Source organism: Lasioglossum baleicum, chromosome 3 (assembly GCF_051020765.1).
Source record: "Lasioglossum baleicum chromosome 3, iyLasBale1, whole genome shotgun sequence".
Lineage (NCBI taxonomy): Eukaryota > Metazoa > Arthropoda > Insecta > Hymenoptera > Halictidae > Lasioglossum > Lasioglossum baleicum.
Genome location: NC_134931.1, coordinates 5615339 through 5636185, shown reverse-complemented (window position 1 = coordinate 5636185; position 20847 = coordinate 5615339). Strand labels below are relative to the sequence as shown.

General features: G+C 36.3%; 2 protein-coding genes across 6 annotated transcripts; one reads left to right on the top strand and one right to left on the bottom strand.

Moving 5' to 3' along the window:
• Positions 1 to 328: 328 nt before the first annotated feature.
• On the bottom strand, positions 329 to 4995 carry LOC143221947 (uncharacterized). Of its 3 annotated transcripts, none has more exons than XM_076447634.1 (6): positions 2333 to 4995; positions 1755 to 1950; positions 1438 to 1656; positions 1152 to 1342; positions 580 to 674; positions 329 to 509 (listed from the first exon to the last, which is right to left on the bottom strand). In XM_076447634.1, the coding sequence occupies exons 4-6, from the start codon at positions 1335 to 1337 to the stop codon at positions 395 to 397; spliced, it is 396 nt and encodes a 131-aa protein (XP_076303749.1). In that variant the 5' UTR covers positions 1338 to 1342; positions 1438 to 1656; positions 1755 to 1950; positions 2333 to 4995; the 3' UTR covers positions 329 to 394. The 3 variants fall into 3 exon arrangements, with proteins under 3 accessions (XP_076303749.1, XP_076303751.1, XP_076303750.1); XM_076447636.1 differs by lacking the exon at positions 1755 to 1950 and having other exon boundaries at positions 1438 to 1510; positions 2333 to 2599; positions 3128 to 4995; XM_076447635.1 differs by lacking the exon at positions 1755 to 1950 and having other exon boundaries at positions 1438 to 1510; positions 2333 to 2585; positions 3128 to 4995.
• Positions 3630 to 20570, top strand: Syt1 (synaptotagmin 1). 3 transcript variants are annotated; one of them, XM_076447626.1, is made up of 9 exons: positions 3630 to 3930; positions 12914 to 13028; positions 13098 to 13223; positions 14223 to 14368; positions 14456 to 14548; positions 16446 to 16640; positions 16805 to 16981; positions 17878 to 18129; positions 20236 to 20570. In XM_076447626.1, the coding sequence occupies exons 2-9, from the start codon at positions 12917 to 12919 to the stop codon at positions 20428 to 20430; spliced, it is 1296 nt and encodes a 431-aa protein (XP_076303741.1). In that variant the 5' UTR covers positions 3630 to 3930; positions 12914 to 12916; the 3' UTR covers positions 20431 to 20570. The 3 variants fall into 3 exon arrangements, with proteins under 3 accessions (XP_076303741.1, XP_076303739.1, XP_076303740.1); XM_076447624.1 differs by having other exon boundaries at positions 3631 to 3930; positions 14450 to 14548; XM_076447625.1 differs by lacking the exon at positions 3630 to 3930 and adding an exon at positions 10720 to 11100 and having other exon boundaries at positions 14450 to 14548.
• The last annotated feature ends 277 nt before the right edge of the window (positions 20571 to 20847 follow it).

Genomic DNA, 20847 nt, shown 5'->3' with positions numbered 1-20847 from the left:
ATCCAGGACCGAGCGGTCAAGATTGTGCCCGAGTAGCTTCTGCCGGGACCGAGTCGGGCAGATTCCCGGTCTTTCTGCCGACAAAAAGGCTACCTATGCGCGCGTAGATACCCGTCCAAATCGAGCATTTTGCTTACTGGGGATATAGATAACATTTATTTGACGAAAATACACAAAATTATACATAATTAAGCATACATCTTTAGATGAATAAATTGTACAGTCAACAGGGATAATTTCATCTCAAAATGAGAAAATTTAATACGAACTTCAGTGTATAGTGTATACATTAATGAGTGGAGGGTACGAATTCAAACAAAATAATATATGACAATGATATATATTTATTTTATTGATTGTTTTGTGGTACGGTTATAGTGTTTTAAATAATTTTTTATTCCATTTCTGAAGTATTCCGATTTTCTTTTGCTACCGCTATACCCAAACTTTCTCTTATGTTTGTTTCTTCTGTTCGTTCTGTTAATAATTCAGCATTCTCTCTGCTACTGCTGTGCAGTGCAATAAAAAAACTTGTTATAATATCAATTTACATATTATTTTTATGCAAATAATACTTACAGGGCTTTTGATCGTAATATAGCCAGCAATGGTGGAGTTTTGGGCCTTTCGATGGGTTTTAAATCATACATTTTTAAATGGGCATAAATAGGAATCTAAAAATAATTTTTACCGATTTCAATTGCATAAAACAATGTATGATACATGTTTACATGTCTACTACCTTGAGGGCCTTATTAAAACTCTCACTTACTATTTATAATAGAAAAAATGGTCTTAATCATTAACATGATTGAAAAATTATTTTTTTATTCGTTTATCGCCTATAATAATTCTAGTCATTTTTTAATTACTTCTATTCCCATATATGTTTTATACTCGTGGTCATATAAAGATCATTGGATTCGTCCCAAGAGTGGCTATTACGTGACAATAATCAAAATGTAGGTAGATTAGGCTAGATTAGGTGGGACATTAAGTAGAATCGGCGTGTCATGATCAGACGCGCCAGCCGGTTCCTATTCAACAGTTCGCATTCTCAAGATCAATTTCGTCGAAAACGAAGCGTCGTCGTACAACCTATTCTACATTCTCGACACATTTTTTTCTAATTGTATTGAAGAATTACTCACGTAAGGTAATGATGTATCAAGAATTATAGGTTCGATAGAATCTTCAGGTATATCAAGATCTCGAAGAAAACTCTCTGTTATCGACGTTCGTAGGCGTCTGTCGTAAGAAAATATCGATGATTCTCCATTTTTTATATTATTTATATCCAATTCATTCGGATCATGCGATTGTAAATTCTCACTCATGGTTTCTGTAGTTTCCATTTCACCGAACAATGTTTATTAATATTCTATTGAGTAGCAACATGTGATAGTACAATAACTGAACTACTTTTCCAAAACTTACTTTTTAAAGTATGTCTTCACTCGATCACTGTTCTTTAGGCAATGATTCGAGGGTACTCGCTAGCGCTGAAGTTCTAGAAGTCAATATTTGGTCGATAAGTGACATTCTGCTCAGTAAAGGGTATTATGGCGTTATTTCCACTCTCTGCAAATCTCTTTTCTCCTCTCTTATGTTCAAAATATATATTAGGTTGTAAAGAAAGAAATGCAGGATTTAAAACTGTTTTTAAAGTGTTATAACTCACATTATCAAAATTGTTTTAATAAAAACAATAATATGGAAATTAATTTTATAGATTTAATATTGTTTAATAGTACCGTTAAATTATTATGAGAATTGATGTTAATATTATTGATGGGAATAGTATCAAAATTAATATTTTACAGAGAATTTAATATTATTTAAAAATATAAAGCTGTGCATTCGTTGACACTTCCTTCGCCCTAGCTTGAGCGGCACTTCGGCCTAGTTTGAACTTGGAAAAAAATAATGCGAAAATCGCTTTTTGACATCCTGAAATAAAAGTCAAATATTTAATAAAAATTCGAAGAAAATCAAATATCGAAAGCATAATTAAATAGAGCGTAAAACAAGCTTTAAAATGACAAATACCTCATTAAATTAAGGTAAATATTTATTGGTATAAAATTGCAATTAAAACAAAGGAACAAAAATCCTGCATTTCTTTCTTTACAACCTAATAACATTTTCAGTTTTGTCTGTTCGTAAGAAAAAGGGAAAATGTACGACTTTAAGAATTCGCTTCGTCAACGACTAAATTTAATTAAACTAGATTAACAGATAATACTTTTAAAAATATTCCTGCATATCCAAATTAATCTAGTAAATTTTAAAAACTTCGTTTAGGGAAAAACGCAATTAAAGCTTGAATTACCTGTTACTAAGGTGTGAAAATAAGGGATGGATGATGATTAACACCGGTTTTCAAATTGTCCTCCAGATAAACTCGCAAATGGTTTCCAAGAGCCGACAAACCGTAGTTAGTAGTATCGTTTCCTGAATCGATCGGCAACCATTCAGACTCTTTCTCTCTCTTTCTCTCTCAGATGTCGTGGAGGGTGGAACTCCTTGTCGAAGGGTAGCTTCATCAAACGTTCGCGATCGAGTGTGACGTCGGTCGTATTCCTCTAGAAGGATTATACTACCGGAATATACCGCTCTTGATAACTCAACTTTTATTTTTCTAAAAATACTCCCTCTCTAAGGGTGGATTTATAGTGGAGCAGCGAGGTGAGCTGTGCGGTGAAAAAAAAGAAAAACAAAGAAAATACATATGTATTTTTTCATCAGTATGTGTCGAAATGTTGTCACGAATGTTGGTTTCTTTTCACCGCGCCGCTATCATCGATGCTCGCAGCTCCACTATAAATCCACCCTAAACTATGCAAAGAAATTTCTCCAGCTAAACTCGCATAGTTAGTAGTAACATTTCCTGAATCGATCGAAGATCATTCAGTTGAATTATATGATGCTGTAGTAATTATATGATGCTGTGCAAGCTCTGAAATAAAAGAGTGGGAACACTTCGAATCGCAAAGGATTACGCTACGCAACGAGAGATGGTTTAGCATCAACCGGTACTCAATCTGTATAAATTAACAAACTCGCAAGTGGGTTTTCGAAACCGGACAAAGTCATGGTGAATAGTATCGTATCCTGAATCGGTTACCATTCAGGCTCGTCGAGGATCTCACAGAGAGTGGGATCCCGTGTCAAAGGGTAAGTTCCATGAAACGTCCGCTTATTCCAGATGGATCATAAGCACTAACTACCATCCTCGGAAAATCAACTTTTTATCGAAGGTATACCTAACCCCTTAAGCTACCCAAACAAGGAACGGGCGTGGGTTATCACCGGTACCGAACCTGTACGAATTGACAAACTCGCGAAGGGCTTTCAAAAGCCGACGAAATCGTGGTCAGTAGTATCATTTCCTGAATCGATCGGGTTGCCATTCAGGCTCGCCGAGGATCTCGCGGAGAGTGGGATCCCCGTGTCGAAGGGTAAGTTTCATCAAACGTACGCGGTTGAGTGTGACGTCGGTCGCAACGTTGATCTCCGGCGTTGGTGGTGCTGGCGCACGCGTCGGCGGGTTGGACGAAGGGGGTTGACGGCGCAGAGCGTCGGCTCCGTCGAAACGGCGGAAAACGTAACGTGTTTTATCGATTTCGTCGGATCGGCCATGTTCGTGTCCGCCAGCGGTCAGGCGCACTCGTGTCCCACCTCGAGAGACCGTGCCACCGATAGATTTTCCACCATCTACGCCGTCGTCGATGTCGCAGGGCGTATAACGATGCGCTTGTAAAACGCGACACCCGTGTTTCCCAACCTCGACGAACAGAGAGAGATATCACTCTATCCGTTTTCGCATCGACTTGGTTCGCCTAACGCCAGACTCCGCGAGGAACGCAGTCAAAGGAGAGGAATATCAACCCCCGTTTCTGAGCAGGCAGCCTGAGACTAACAACCACCGTGAGTACCGTTTCCATCGCGGTTGTAACCCCTTTTGATTCTGCGAATCTTGCTTTACCAATTTCGTAGAAATTCACCAGGTCGTTTTCTGCGTCCATCGCCAACCGGGGACACTCGAGTTCGTTTTAGCTTTTTTTCCGCCGAGGCAGCCAAGGAATTCCCGTTCGTAGGTTCTACGGTTTCCTAATCTTCCTTAAGAAGACCGATTCCTCGTTATCCCAACTCCATCAAGCCTATACACCGTTTACGCTTTCACGGTTTTCGGCTAACCCGCACGAGCGGGATCTTTTCAACGAGTTCCTGCTTCTGGAATTTTAATGAGAAATCTGTTGTTGGCTCCGACAAAGCTGTGCTCGGTTCTATCCGCTGGCCTTCTGCCCCTACGTCTCTATATAGCCTTCTATCGCAGTTTTTAATGTATCCTTGGACTAGGACGAAATCTTATCCCTTGTTCGATCTCGTCGTTTCGCCGCCTTACACAGATGGTGTATAGAAGTATTCCCCCGTTCCATGACATTTGCCAGCGTGTTGCGAGGGAAATTTCTCCCCCTTTGCCGTTGACGTTCACGTTCATTCAGCCGCAAATTAGTCGGAACTTCCCTAGACTTCGTCAATCGTGCGAAACGATTCCTATTTCTCTCTTTGTAGTGTTAGGAGATTCCGCTTTATGCAACCCGCAGCGGTTTGTGTCTTATATGGGTTTCCTTTCTGCGAAACGTTTTCTAACTATTCTAAATATGTTGATCCCACAACTTGCTATAATTCTGTTCCTCTTATCGTTGCAGTGGCTCGATTGACCGAAGCCGTTCGAAACATGTCTCCCAAAACGTGTGCAACTCAATCGATCCCTTCCCGGCGTTCTCTGCGTGAGATATTGTGATTCGAATTTTCTTCTGGCCCGGTTACGTGGATCGAATATGCCCCGTAAGCCATTCGCAAATAGATGCCGATGGACTCGCGAATATTCTTCTCGCCAGGCTAAAGCCTTCTTTGTTATCTCCCAGCCGAATTACACTGACACGCTTTTCTCGCGGGTTAGCGGCTTCGCAGCGAATGAAAACTCATCGCGTGCAGAACGAACTTTCGGCAGGCTCTATTGCCGAATATTTCAACGTTCAACGTTGCCTATGTTCTTCTTGGTAATTATTACTCTGCCACCGCTAATTATCGAATTTGACTCGTTGTTTATCAACGTCGAAACTTTCATACGGTATCATTCCCGACAGTCATATTTTCAAGTCGACTCCTGTGCCGGATGATGTTCCCATTGTTCTCAAGGAAGTTTAATCTCTCAGTTGACGATTTCGCTTCATTATTGTCTTCCTCGTAACAGTAAGTCCTGTTTAAACAGCTAGAATCATGTTTTATTTTAGATGCGTGGGGGTTGAGCAAGTGTATTTGCTCATGGACGCGTTTATGCCGTGCATTTGCGATATTCGTAATATTTCTTGAATTGCGATTGCTGTCATCGATCGTTGGATTCGTTGTTAAGACGTTCGGTAAATTTCAGATAGAGTTTATATGTTAATGGGTGGTAGATAGGTCAGATACTTGAATCGTTCAAGGTATTCGGAATAACTTTTAGGAATTTTCATTTATGAAACTCATTTTATAGGTACCTGTAATTTGTAATGCACTCATAGTATCTGTTTTAATCTGAATACGTTCAGGTTAAATTGACAATATGCATATTATTTAAGCCGCAGCTCGACTAGATAGACTATCTTTTTCTGTTTAATGATTTAGATATAAATTCATAATCTATAATTTTAAGACCATTTTCAAATGAATTAGGAAAGAAGGCACTTGCAGCAATCGAAAGGAGTGGTTTATGCACCCGTAAAGTCTATGTTAAAGAAACAAAGGAAGCACAGGAACGATATTGTAAAGAATTGTACGACTGAAGTATTATAAACAAAAATTGGTGAGTACGACAAAGGGGCCATTTATTCGAATGGCTGTGCGTACTTTGACTAGTTATCATGCCAAGAAAAGCTTTGACGATATCGAGGTCAGTCGATAGAGAAATGACTGTTATCTGAAAGAATCGAAGCAACCATCGACGTAAATTAATCAGAATGATAGCTGGTTATGAATGTAATTAATGCTCCGTGATGAAGAATCTTTTGATGCCTTTGCGTTATTCATAATTTGCAATCGGATTGATATCGTGAACACTTATATTGCTTCGCACGAGTTGCTGGGCCTGTTTAATGGTACAATTAATACATCCTCGCTTTTTACCATGCGCTTAGGTGTATTGGTTCAAAAGAGAGGAGAATATTAAAAAATTCTTCCATATTTTTAATTGTGTAAATGGTGAAAGCATATTTCAAATATAGAAATAAATTAATCACTGTATTACAATAATTTAGTGTTTCATACGCGTGCATTTAGAGTGTGGTTACATGACGTATTTTAAAAATTAGAATAAGATGTATTCCATTCGTATCAGGCAAAAGAGGTCAAAATTAAAATTTCAAAAATAGTAATTACCTAAATTTTTCTTGATATTTAAGCAACGCTAGATTTTCTACCAATGGTAATTTGAAGTCTTACTAATTCAATCAATTCATTACACCAACAAATTGTGTTTTGTTTTCAACAGTATAAGCAGTCGTGTATTCACTTTTTATGTAGTAAAAATCACGCGAAATGGTGTTCCAATTCAAAGTGCTTCGAGTAGTATAAATGTTTACGTTGCATTGTAATCACGATGACAATTAACAAGTGCGACAAGTCTTTGCATAGATTATAGTGTGCCATGCACGCGACACGTACAATTAGCTTGAAATAACTTCATCTGTTTATTTAAAGCAGTAACCCTTCAAGTATAGAGTAGATAGAATGACCATTAGCCGGAAGTACGACACATCAACCGTGTAATTTTGTAAACAAATAACATGTAGGATATCATTCTAATCTGTTGCCTGATATTTTCATCAAATAACATTTGCATTATAATTCAATTATTATACTTACAATTTTGTATTATATAAACTTCTCATTTTACATCTAATATAAACGATTAGACAATTCTAATAACAGTGCTCGCAAAAGTCGAATTTCACAATGAAAATTAATGTACAGGGTGTAAACTTTCTTCGAAGTAATCGTTTTTGTTCTAGAATAAGAATGAGCGTCTCAGGGAAGACATAGTAAATTGAAGTAATAGACAGCCATATAAAAAAGATTATTTTTAAGTGAACTATATCACGTTATAGAAGTGATGGTCTCGCACTGGATTTCCAGAGTATTTTAGTCGCGCGCTGAGAAACATAACAACAGTAGAATACTATAGGCAGAAAGTCCGAGATACTATGGTTCATATTATTGGACCGTATCTATAAGTGCGCGGTTGTATCGATTTAAGCTTTGACTAGACACTTGTTCGTGATTATACATATACGTAGGGACACCAAAGTAAAGGCCAGGTTCTATTCAGCTGCTCTAGTGATTCAAGATAATCGCTTCCGCTGTCTACTGAATTTAATTGCACACGATAATGAGTATAATTACTCCATAATTGAATGTTTGCAGTGTGTTCATTTCGGTGGATCCAAAAGATTACAGTGCCATGGCGCGCAAGTTGCATACACGCACAGAAGAATTATTCATCATAATTTGATAAATTATTCAATTCCATTTTATTTTCACTTCTCTTTCATTTTACTATTTTTGTCGTGAGTTTACGATCAGGTGATTTCAAAAAATTTTATTCTGCATTTAAATTCAATCTTATAGCGACACTATAAATAATTGAGTTATACATATAAAATGTAATGTCTTATGCAGAAAATTTTGTTTCCGTATTGAATGAAATTTGAAATGCTGGTCCATTGTTATACAGAAAAGAAAACTGTACTATTTTCAATAGAGAGTGCGTAGTAATAATTTTCCACTCTTGACTTTCTCCTAGTATGGTTATGGAGAATCATCCCTTAAACTTACTTCCCACCTGTTGCTGAATACCTTGTATAGACAACAATGGAGGCGATTCTAAGATCGCATGTATGATTGACGAAACACATCTGTCTTATTCTTGTTCGCTCGCTTATTAATTAGACCGGTGCTACGTTATATGACGGATCGACATCGGTGTTTGCGAGCAGTTCGCGAACTAATCGCCAACTCCGTTCGCCGGCAATGTGGCCACTTTCGCGAGTAACGAGTACCTTATAGCGAACTTGTTAGCGAACGGTGTTCGCACAGGAGGTGGTACATGAATGCTCTTGTCCGCGAGCCCGGAACGTGCACGACCACGTTTCAACGATCGCATAAAAACAATCCACCCACAGCTAAAATTACTGTCGGAAAATTGCCGTCATTTTCAATTATTTTGGTCCGATTGTGCCGCATTATTTCTCAGTTTTTTTCCATCGGACAGTTGCAATGTTTTCGAAACCATTCTCCAATCAATCGTTCGCGGAAAGTTCTATCACTATTTCCTTGGAAAACTATTTGCCAACACTGTTCTCCTTTATTGTTACTAGACGAATCCCAACAAACTGGAGTGAAGTAGAAGTTTATTTTCTTTCTGAATATGTTCAGTAGTGTGTTTTTACTGTTTCATTCATTTTTACCACGAATGCATAAAATCCGCTGTCTAGTTATTAAACGTGCAGTTCAGACGAGAGACGAAGCTTTTTCAGAGTATGTTTCGAAATGTGTATACATAACGTGGATGGTAACCTGTGCAATCAGATCAGACCAATTAATTAATCTGTCGTGAGGTGTGTACAGTTTCAAATTGTTCATCTCCTGAACTTCTGTACGGTTTTCATGTGATGGGCAATTATTGAACTTCTAATTTGCGTCAGTCACTTTCATTGTAGCCAATTTTTGAGGACTCTAAAAACGGCGACGCATTTCTTGTTAATCACATGCAAATGCAATATTGCAGGCCGAGATATTGCACGAAATGTGAATGGAAAGGTTTCAATAATAATTTTAATAAAATCTAATAGAGAAGAAATTTAATAAAATGTCACGAAGAACTGTGACAAATTTATTTCATGGAGAGCAAATTTAACACAATTTACTAAAGAACCTTCACAAATTTATTTCAGAGAGAGAGAGCAAATTTAACAAAAATTAATATAGAACTTTGACTTATTGAACAGGGAACAAATTTAACAAATCTATTTAAGATATAGGGAGGATACGTGACAGCTCTCACCATGTATTTGTGCTTCATTTACATTCGCTATATAATTCGACGATATAATTGTCCAAATAAACTGTCTTCAATTTAATTATACCCGTGGTGTATTATTGTAATGTCAATCGATTCGTTATACTTTTTGCATGGACCGCTTTCGCTGGATCACTTCTGTCAGTGTACGAAACCAGATTTCCCATTAATAATTACTAAGAAACGATTTTAATACCACAGTTATTGAATGTGGAGTAAGAGCAGCACAATATGAGAGTATAGCTTTTACGTTGAAAGGTAATATTAAATTATACGCGATAACGATCGTCTAGGGAAATGCGTTTAAGTCGGCTCTGGATTCTGGAGTGGCTCGTTTTATCAGCGCCGACATCGATTTTTCAACTAATTATAAGTTAAACCTATTCGGCCGAGAGGGAGCTCATCGCAATAGATAAAATTGCTGAAAAAAACCATGGCAACGGATTGGGCACTCTTCTCTTGCTTAACGTCACTCCGATGAACGAACAGGTTTAAAGACTTTCGCATAAAATTATTGTTCAAAGATGTTCGATCGTGTCGATGAAAATGCAGATCTCGCAACATTTAAATGGAAAAGCTTTATCAGAGTATGACACGCATTTTAGTATTCAATATATGTATTATTCTTCAGGAAAGGATATTCAATAATTTATTCTATATTATTTCCCGGTATTGATCTTTTTATGTACAATTTACAGATTGCACAATTTTTTCGAGATTGCATTTATTTGTTGAGGCTCGACAGATTACTTTTATTGGCGTGTTGTATTAATTTTCAGTATTATTTGTAACATTTATTGCTGTAATATTTCACTTGTTTCGCGATCTATTGTTTTCGGTATTCGTTCGAATCTTTTGCATTTATCTTTTAGCACGTTCGGATTTTTCTGTATACATATATGTTTTTCAACAAATAGTATTTTCCGATTTTCTGTTATTAATATTTTCGTTGTTGGCAATGTTTTCCGTGCATTTGATCATTTTACCACGTTTTTATTAACTCGCTTTCTTGTCTGTCTGTTCTGTTCGGTACAAATTTTGCAATTAATTTCAAACTAACTTCCCGATGAGCTAGAGACTTGACACTGTAAACATAGCTCACAACTGGATGGCAATGCAATGTTAACTCAATGTCTAAAATCGATTGACAGATTTCACCCACACACACAAGACTAAAAAGCAGAAAATAATTATTTAAATAAAAAAAAATTTCAATATACCACGTTTTTAAGACGTTTTAAAACAGATTCCTCACCCCATACAGAATACTCCAGTTCGTGATTGTGAATTTTTAATAGCTATGAAAATACTTGTAAAATTTAAAACCAAAAACGTGCGGCGCGAGATAATAGTAAGAAGTGTAAAGAGCAGCTGCCGTTGAGAAAACTCACACAACAGTTCATATCATTTTCAGTGCAATAAAATTGTTAGTGATTTAGATGAACTATTTTTCATCACTTATCTATTGCATGCGCCCCACGTTTCTCATTTCAAATCTTACAAGTATTTTCATAGCTATTCAAAATTCTAGGAAAAATTATTTTATACTTTTTAGTCCGTCTTAAAAACGTGGTATATTAAAAATTTCTTTTTATTTAAATAATTTGTGCTATAATTACTAACAGCTCTTGTCATTATTAATATTACTATTCCTGGCATCGGTAATTTTGCCCAATAATTCTCTAATTTTCAGTGTCTCTATATTTCAACAAACAATATGCCGATGCTGTTCTGACTGTGCCACGTATTTAAATCGCGCATGAGTTACTGGGACTTGGAATCGCTATGATATACATACAAACGTAATCTACGAATCCGGAAGCAGGCTCTTGATTGTAAAATGTTTCAGTGTTCATTCAAACATCGCGTTTCGCGTTTGTTTTTTGGTAGACAATAATTAAATTCTCCGATAACGACGAGAAATGAAATTTCTCGCAATATGATTGGTCTGATACTCCTCGTTGACTTAAGGAGTGGTATGTACTTTGATAAAGCAGTTTTTATTGGCTTGCTTGCTTGGTATTTTCTATGGTCGAGGGCACTTTGCTGTGTGTGCACTGTGCACGAATGAAGCATCGACTCTTAGATTCGTATGTATACTGCAACTGTTTTATACCAAACCGTAGTAACAATTGCGTTTTCCAAAAATTGTTTTACTTAAAATATTTCAAGTAAAATTTAAGTTAAATCACTAAACATTACTTTAACGAGTCAATCTTTAATGGCAGAAAATAAAATGAGTATTTTAGACTCGAATGCTTAATATACACTTACTCAGGACATAAATGTCTTTATGGCAATATCAAACAGATTAGTTTAGTCCTCTCGATTTAATTATACTTTTATCGTACTTGCAAGACGTATTTTAGCACACAATGTGGTGTTGATTGCAAACAGTTAGTGTCTTCAGAGAAGCAACAAAATCGACCAACAATAATAACTATATTAAATCAGAATAGCGAAAGCAATAGCAAGAACAAGAGGTAAATGTCAACATAATGTCAGACTCTGGCAATTGTCAACTTTATTATCTATGCTCGAGTTGCGCCGCATGAGGTGCGCACCTGAACAAGAGAAAGTTTTCCATCGAGAAAAGAAAACTTTCCCCCTGGTTAACCCAGTCTTTCGGCACTGTGCGTCGTTATTTACACGCGAATTTCAATACCTGTGTCAATAGACACCTATAATTTCATTTGTCCAGTTTCGGATTCACCGATTAAATTGGACTTCATAGAATCCTTGAATAATAGTAAAATCTCAGTGCTTAATAAATACTCGGTATTTACGCAAAATAAAAATCTAACTTAATTGCAGAATGCAAGGGCTATATAGACATTTACTTCTTTTCTTAATAATTTTAATGGGTCGAAAGCAATACCGCCACCACCGATCAAATTGACAAATTCCTTTTTTATTCTACGATTCTTGGAACGATAAAGATCTTGTCATTTTTGTAAGGCAACCAGTTACTTTTAAGGCTCGATAGGTTTCGTGATAAATGCTTTAAATATTTTCACTGTCTTCGATTTTATCTACTTAATTTGTATCATAAATGCATAGAATCTGCAGTTTAGTAAATGCGGACGCAACGAGCTGTGCAATTAACAAGCGACGAGTTCGTGGCATCACGCGCTAGATTTGTAGAATCACAAGTTGAATAACGTTTGATAACCCATTTGCATTATTAGCGCATTATATGCGCGCTATTTTTCTGTACAAAACAGTTATTAATATTATAGTAATAATAATAATTATAAAATGTTATTAATATTAGCACGTGTCACTGAAACATAAGATCTTTCTCTATTTAAATATAATAAAAGAAATTGATGACGAAGACATTATTCTTCATCCTTTCGTGCGATGCAAATAGGTTAATCCCTCTCGCGCGATACATAACTAGATGTTATGCTAGCGATCTTACAATGAAACGTTTGTTTGCTGGCTGCGTGTACGCTGATGGAAGGAATAATGGATTCGGTTGACAGGCGCGACAATGGCCGCCATGGGTTTCGGCAACGAAATTAATAAGGGCTATTCGCAGGTTTAATTAAATCATTGTTGCGTCATTCACGGCGGTTATAATGCACGGCTCGTTTCACGTGGAAAACAAAATATTCGATTAGAACAAAAGTTCGTAGCGTTTTTTATATTAAAATTCAAAGATAAAATTAAAATAGTTATTCAATGAACGAAAAGCGTCGAAAGATAATATTTCACAATATTCTGACTTATGAACGTTTACTATAAAGGACATACTAAATTGCTATTCGATGTTTTTCGGTGCAGAAAATGCCTGTCATCAAGAGAGAAGCGGAGAACGTGTACGAGTCGATTCCGTCGGAGCCGCCCGAATCGTCGTCGTTGAAAAACATGTTGAGCACAGAAGTACCAGTGAAAGAAGGTAAACAAGATTCTTTTGTAACGTTCGATTTGACGGGAAAGTTGTTCTGATGGATTCGCTACGTTTTAGGCACAGATGCAGAGGTGGTTACCGAAACCGCTGAGAAGTCCTTCGAGAACAAGGTGGAGGACCTTGGAAAGGAGATCGCAGAGGAAATGGGCATACCGACATGGGGCCTCGTAACCATTTTAATAGGTACACGCGACTAATTCCTCGAGAACTGCTATTGACAAATAGAGTAGCACCTAGACTGCTACACCATTCATGAAACTTGACTTACTCTAATTTCAAATACAAATTCAAAGAAAATAATTTCTGATGATATGTATATCAACGCTGGGATCTATTATTACAAACCATCTTCAACGTCGTAGCTGAAATCTTGTTATTCAACAAATTTGAATTTGATTTATCAGACTTCCAACTTTCATGTTCACACCGCAGCGACTTCGAACAACTTTTCGTCGCCGCTTTATTCGAGAGAAGAAGAAAAAAAAAGCTGCTCGACGTTGCCTCAGTGTGGACACAGCTTTATGCATTCATATACGGCAAATTCTCGCCCACATATACTTTGCGAAAAATGCAACTTTTGATCTTCAAAGATCAAAGGAGTTTTATAATAATAATTACATAGTTGTTTTTGACATTTGAATATTCTAATACAAACACCTACGGACTCGTTCCTAGAGAAGAAAAAAGTTTCATGGAAGTGGATCCAAACGTTTATGTCTGTTTATAGAAAATATTGTTCTAGATAACAAGACAGTATGTGAAACGAAAAGACACGATACAAAATGAACTTCATCGACTATAACACTCGCGTGTCCATCAAGTTTATTCGTTTACTGACAGCTCTTTACACTTTCAGAACATCCAGACATCCCAGACTCCTAAATCTCGGGCAGATCACAGTAACAATGTAACTTATATACTCTGTTCCAGTTGCTATCGAATTAACCTTTGACCGTGTCTGACATATTTCACATCTCGTTACGATCACATATATTCATACGATAGAATAAAACGTAGAATGTTTACGCATTATATTGAATTGCGCTTACTAGATGCAAAACGCCGACACGCATCTAGGGAACGCATTCGTTTGGTTCAGGCAACCCGAAAACAACACCAAAAAAGCTTGTCCGGTCGCAGCGTTTTAATTCGTTCGAATTTTTCTCTTTCTCGCTTGAGTAGTCGTAGGCGTATTAGTTCTCGGAATCTGCTTCTGCTGCATAAGAAGATGCTGTCGCAAAAGACGATCCAAGGACGGCAAGAAAGGTTTGAAGGGAGCGGTGGACCTGAAGTCTGTGCAGTTGTTGGGCACCACATACAAAGACAAGGTACGTTTCCGGTGTTCCATGACTTTCTGTAGATGTTAGACGCACATTCTACACTCGTGGAATCCACTTCGATCTGTTAAGGTCCAGCCGGATATGGAAGAACTCACTGACAACGCGGAAGAACCGGACGAGGCCGAGAGTAAACAGAGCGAAGTAAAACTGGGCAAGCTTCAATACAAGGTACGACACTGATTTGTCAATTACGGACATCCGACTGCATCCGAAAAATGATCTCGAACGCTAATCTCCGATTCTCGAGAAGTTGTCAATATTTGAACCGCGATACTTATACTTACACTACTGGCCGAAAGTTTGTAAAAAATTCAGAGAAACAGGATGTTTATGAGAAATACTGAATGCCTTCACAGCAACCAAGGAAGATTTATTTGTCAAAAAACTTACGAGTAGTATGTTTCACATTTTATATTATTTTTTTTTTAAAAACCTCTTTCATTAAAAAGCGCCTGTACTTTTAATGACAACCTGACATGTTCAGGGCATCCTGGCAATTAGTTTTTCGAATGTTTCTAATTTGATATTTTTCCATGCTTCTTGTAGAAGTTGCCAAAGATGTACATACATTTAGAAAAGAGCATTATGGACATAAGACAATGCTGAAATCTGTTTAGAAATATTAGTCAACTAGTTAATATTTAATGTAATAATGATGGAGCATTTCAAAATTTATCGATATATTTGATTTTAATAAAAATCAGTAAGTAATTCCAAACTTTCGGCCGGTAGTGTATGTATATGTATAAATAACAAAATACACTATTTTACGTGTAATTAAGTATACAAAATAAATGAAGAATATTTTTCGCTGCGTACTACAAGCGTTTATACCAATATGATTGGTTATATCTTTTTTAATCGGGCTAGTATTTATTAAACGAGAAGAAACGTAGTCAGAAATAGTCCCATAAGTGGAATCATCTGTAACACCGACTGTAGCCACGAAAACGATCATTTATCGAGCAGTTTGTACAAGACGTTTTTAAAAGTTAGAATTTTCCCGTTGGGCGATTTTCTTTGTCGATTCCGGGAAGTTTAATTAATTCGTTTAACTTAAAATGGTCTGGATTATGTACATATATACAGTTAGGAGCAAAACTGATCACACACACTTTAAATCAGAATAACTTTTTTGTGAATCGACCAAACGACTTCAATTTCTCTGTAAGGCTAGAAGGATTAGTTTAGTATCACTAAAAAATATTTTGAAAAAATGCATCTGGTCGGAATTGTGAAAAACAATAGTAAAAATTGATATTTACGACTTTTTTAGCTGGGGGCCAATATCGAAAATTTAAAAGATGTGTTTGGTCAACTCGTATAAATTGTATACGTTCTGTAAATTTCATTGAAATTGGTTAATTGCTTTACGAGTTATAAACGATCAAAAGTGGTAAAAATGGCAATTTTTCAAGATTTTCGGCCTTTTTGCCACTTTTGATCGTTTATAACTCGTAAACTAATTAACCAATTTCAATGAAATTTTCAGAACGTATATAATTTATACGAGTTGACCAAACGCATCTTCTAAATTTTCGTTATTGGCCCAGCTAAAAATGTCTTACAAATAAATTTTTACTATTGTTCTCCACAATTCCGACCAAATGCATTTTCTCAACATATTCTTTAGACGTCATTTATTAAACTGATTCTTCTAGCATTAGAGACATTGAAGTCGTTTGATCCATTCATAAAAATGTTATTCTGATTTAAAGTGTGTGTGATCAGTTTTGCTCCTAACTGTACGTCCATGTAAAGTGTTCCGTGTAACTAGGTCAAGTTGTATCTTTAAAACAGTAGAAGGTAGACAGAAACTCAATTACGGAAAATTACATGATGTTGAATATATGTAGCATCACGTAATGCTTGAGTCTCTTACGCGAGACTTCGTTGAAAATGTTTGAAAGTCACCATAATATTAAATACATATATGTATGTGTATATATTAAATGGATATATCGATTAAATAAGAAGTCTGTGTAAAAACGTAAAAACAGAATTTTACTGAAAAATTGCGGAAGATCTACGGTTATTCTAGCAACGATTTTTTGAATAATTACAGCTCGAATATGACTTCAATACGAACAGTCTGGCGGTAACAGTGATACAAGCTGAAGAACTGCCAGCCTTGGACATGGGCGGCACATCTGATCCATACGTGAAAGTATACCTTTTACCAGACAAGAAGAAGAAGTTTGAAACAAAAGTGCACAGGAAAACGCTTAATCCCGTATTCCAAGAAACGTTCACATTCAAGGTAAGTTTCATCTGTGGATGTTTTCTTTCTGAACCTTCGGAATTATTCTCACAAAAGATCCTAGCAAACTGCATCACCCATTCTTACTCGCACATATTAAATCAACAATTTATATTTCATTTAATTCATATGTCAAGAGGTTAATGGAGTGTTTATTCTTTTAGGGGGTCCCATACGCAGATGCTATGAACAAGACACTCGTGTTTGCGATCTTCGACTTCGACAGGTTCTCGAAACACGATCAAATTGGTGAAGTGAAGGTTCCGCTTTGCCAAGTCGACTTGGCTCAGACGATCGAAGAATGGAGAGAGTTGCAGAGCGTAGAAGGCGAAGGTGGTCAGGTAAATAAGTATACATACATGTACTTCCTATATTATATACGTAATACCATTTATCGAGAACCAACGCTGCTCTAAAATCTATAGAATACAATCTATATTCCAATAAAATACAGTGCAGTATATATTCGATCCAAGAAAACTGTACAATCTAAGAGAAACAAATATCCCTTCCACTGCGGGTCATACCCCGATCGAAGATCTGCTGTATGTCTATTTTGTTGGAACCTAGAATGAAAATTAGAGAATGGCGACTCATTATCCATTGTACTATTAATCACAGAATATACACGGTGAGTCACCTAACGTTGCCATCTCAAATATCTTTGTTGTTTAAAAATAAAAATTTTCGAACTCTTTTTATTGCAATGTATAGCCAATCGAAAACTGATCGACTTTTGTTGAAAATATTTTTTTGTCAGATTATCGCAAGTAATTGAAAAGGCCACCTTCATTTTTTTAAATGGTACTTCAAGGTCATCCGAAGGTCATGGTATACTAGGTCGTTGAATCCGTCTTGATACGGACTATGATACTGTCGATTTCAAAATACCAAGTACCATTTTAAAAAATGAAGGTGACCTTGATATCTCTAAAAAAAATCACATAAAAACAAAAATATTTTTGGTATCATGTGAGCTCCACTGAACCATTCAACTTTATCCTTCAGACATTTGACGTATCTTTAAAAACAATAAAGATGTTTGAGCTGGCAACGTTAGGTGACTCACCCCCTGTATAGAATACTTAATTATAGAACAATTTATATTTGTCTTTAAATCGTTGTGTTTAAAAATTGTTCGAAGACTGCATAAAGCGTGTATAAAAATATGTGCGACGATAAAATCGTTAGAATTGCAGAGAACATTCACTGACCTCGCAAACATTGTTCTTTACAGGATAATAAATTGGGTGACATCTGCTTCTCGCTCCGATACGTTCCCACGGCTGGCAAATTGACGGTGGTCATCTTGGAGGCAAAGAACCTCAAGAAAATGGACGTCGGCGGTCTGTCAGATCCTTACGTGAAAATTGCTCTGATGCAAAACGGAAAGAGATTGAAGAAAAAGAAGACGACTATCAAGAAGTGCACACTCAATCCGTATTACAACGAATCATTTTCGTTTGAGGTACCCTTCGAACAGATAAAGGTACGAATTTTTAACGTTCGTCTATTGCCTCCACGTTTTTTCTTATTTTTATTTGACACAGTCAATCGACACAGGTAACAGTAACATTACATATAATGCTAAACTATGCACCACATCTATAACTAACAATTGATTAGACAACGCACGTTTCTTTTCTATTAATTTTCCTAGACAAAAATCACGCCAATAACTTTATTCATTATTTTCTTGTATCCTAATAGGCTAAGTAATTCAGTAGTTTTCTGATGATCAATTGCGAACGGGCATCTTGTATTGAGATGTGTCGACAAATGTCAATTGCAGTATTTTTAAATTGGACTGAACTTAACGACTGATCATTATAGTTATATTATAGTAAGTAGAATATTGTAGGTTACCATATTTTTGTATGACACATTTTTGCAAATACAGATGGACCGTACGTAATCTTTTAATTGACCCTTCATGAGGTAGTAGTATGCACATCTCACAGTATTTTTGCTATGACGACATCTTTTGCTATTAATATATACAGTGTATATATATCCGCATTGCTAAACATTTTTTTACCTTATGAAGGGTCAAACATTCAAACAAATTTTTTAAAAGTTCCATACTTCCGGATTGTAAGACTTTTATATTAGCCATGCTGCATTTCTTCTGCGAAGTTATATAAGCTAAGAAATTATGCTATTTTTAAGTGTTTTACCTCAAATTTTTTCAAATTTGGCGAGTATGCTGCTTCCATAATCAAAGAATTTCGATTATTATCACTTGCAGAGGCACTCCTTTCTACGCTTACTCTGTGCTGATTATTGCATTTTTATCTCCTGTATCTTTTCTAGATAAAAACTCAAGTATAGGTATATAAATGACATTCTGTTCCAAATTATTAATTTTACATTTATGCTGCACAATTTTTATAAATATAACAAAATAATCTTACTCTGCTATTAAGTTGATCTGGTAACTTTTATTACTCCTATAAAAACTAGCGCAATTTTTGCAGTAAAATTTTAAAGCTTTCTTTAAGAGCGGCTTTTTTCTCATAATACAGCAAAGCCTTGATCTAAGAGAACGGAAACTGTAAAATCTATGAAAAACGATTATCATTTCCGTTGCGGGGAATATCTACGTTATCTACGTTGGCACGATCGGCGAGGTCATAAAGAACTAGTAGAACCATACGATCTAAGAGACAGCACGGACCCGAGGGTTTCTCATACATCAAGGCTTTCTTATAATACTACGTAGAATCTAATAAGTCTTGCTAGCATAACAAAGAAAAATTTAATTTACCTCCTACAAGCAAGAACATTGATAAAGAAAAGTAGCAGGCAAACATTTAATTAAATCCGTAAATAAAACGTGCAGATGCTTTCTATCCTGTTAAATAAAATTCTTCTTTGTTGTACCACTTTGGATTCATATAGATCATATTACAACACCGTTAAATGGTGTTCTGTATGAAAGGTAAAACACTTATATTGTTACGCTTGCTACAAAACCGTCCATTAAAGGCTCTCAGGTTAAAGAAACATAAGTTGTTCGAAATCCTAACTAACATATAGCTACAAGATTGTTCAAACAAAATCGTTTCAATATCCAATCTATTTTTTATTGTATAAATCCCTGCAAGCTATCATTTTATTCAATGAAATACGAGAATATGTATGTTAAAATTTTGGTAACAGTGAATTGATATTTTTCTTTATTTAGAATTGAGACAAAATTATAATAACGAATTATTATAACGAATTTCAATTTTTTTTTAATCATAGGTTGAACAATTCAGTTTATAGGTAGAACAACTCATTGTAGTTGAACAATTGTAGTTTCACAGAACAATTTATCTTTTCTAATGCTAATCTTTAATTAATTATCTTGCCAAATTATAATAACAAGAGATCCCTTAATATTCTTACTATTGCTTGAGACTTTCATTATAATTGAACCGTGGACATCGAGTCAGTCAGGCCGCGTGATGTCCAGGCAAAAATGCGTTTGGAGGACAGACTTTGTCGGCCGTCTGGCTCGATGATCACTATCGTTTGTCATTATAATCCGGAAGGTATGGCGATATATTTTCCTGTGGGACAATATATTAATGCGCGATTTCGCGTTTAGAAAGTGGAATTGGTTGTCACGGTAGTCGACTACGATCGTATCGGCACCTCAGAACCCATTGGGAAGGTCGTCTTGGGGTACAACGCGAGCGGAACAGAGTTGAGACACTGGTCCGACATGCTGGCTTGCCCCAGACGTCCTATTGCTCAATGGCATACGCTTAAGGACCCCGAAGACGGCGACAAGAAGGACTAAAAGGTCGTTTGAGAATGTCCAGTTAAGGTAATGCACACCAAAGGTTCTAAGCAGACACGACAAATGTACAGAAAATGCAAAACTTTTTTCCGTTTCGTTCGCTTTCGCCCCGACCCCCCTCCCCGCCCCACTCGACAAACTATATATATATATATTATATATATAATATAAAAATATATATAATTCCCAACGAGATACTCATGGACGATGTAACCGAACGAGGCAGCATTACCCTAGAACAAACAAAAAAAGAAAGGAAAGGAAACGAGAAAGAGGTGTGAACTAAAATTCAAAGAAACAAAAAAAGGAGAGAGAAAATAATAGAAAAAGGATGCAACGATCTTGTCAAGTAAATTGGTCGTTTATTCACAGAAGTAATCATGCACGAAAAAACGGGAGACAGTGCGAGAGAGAGAG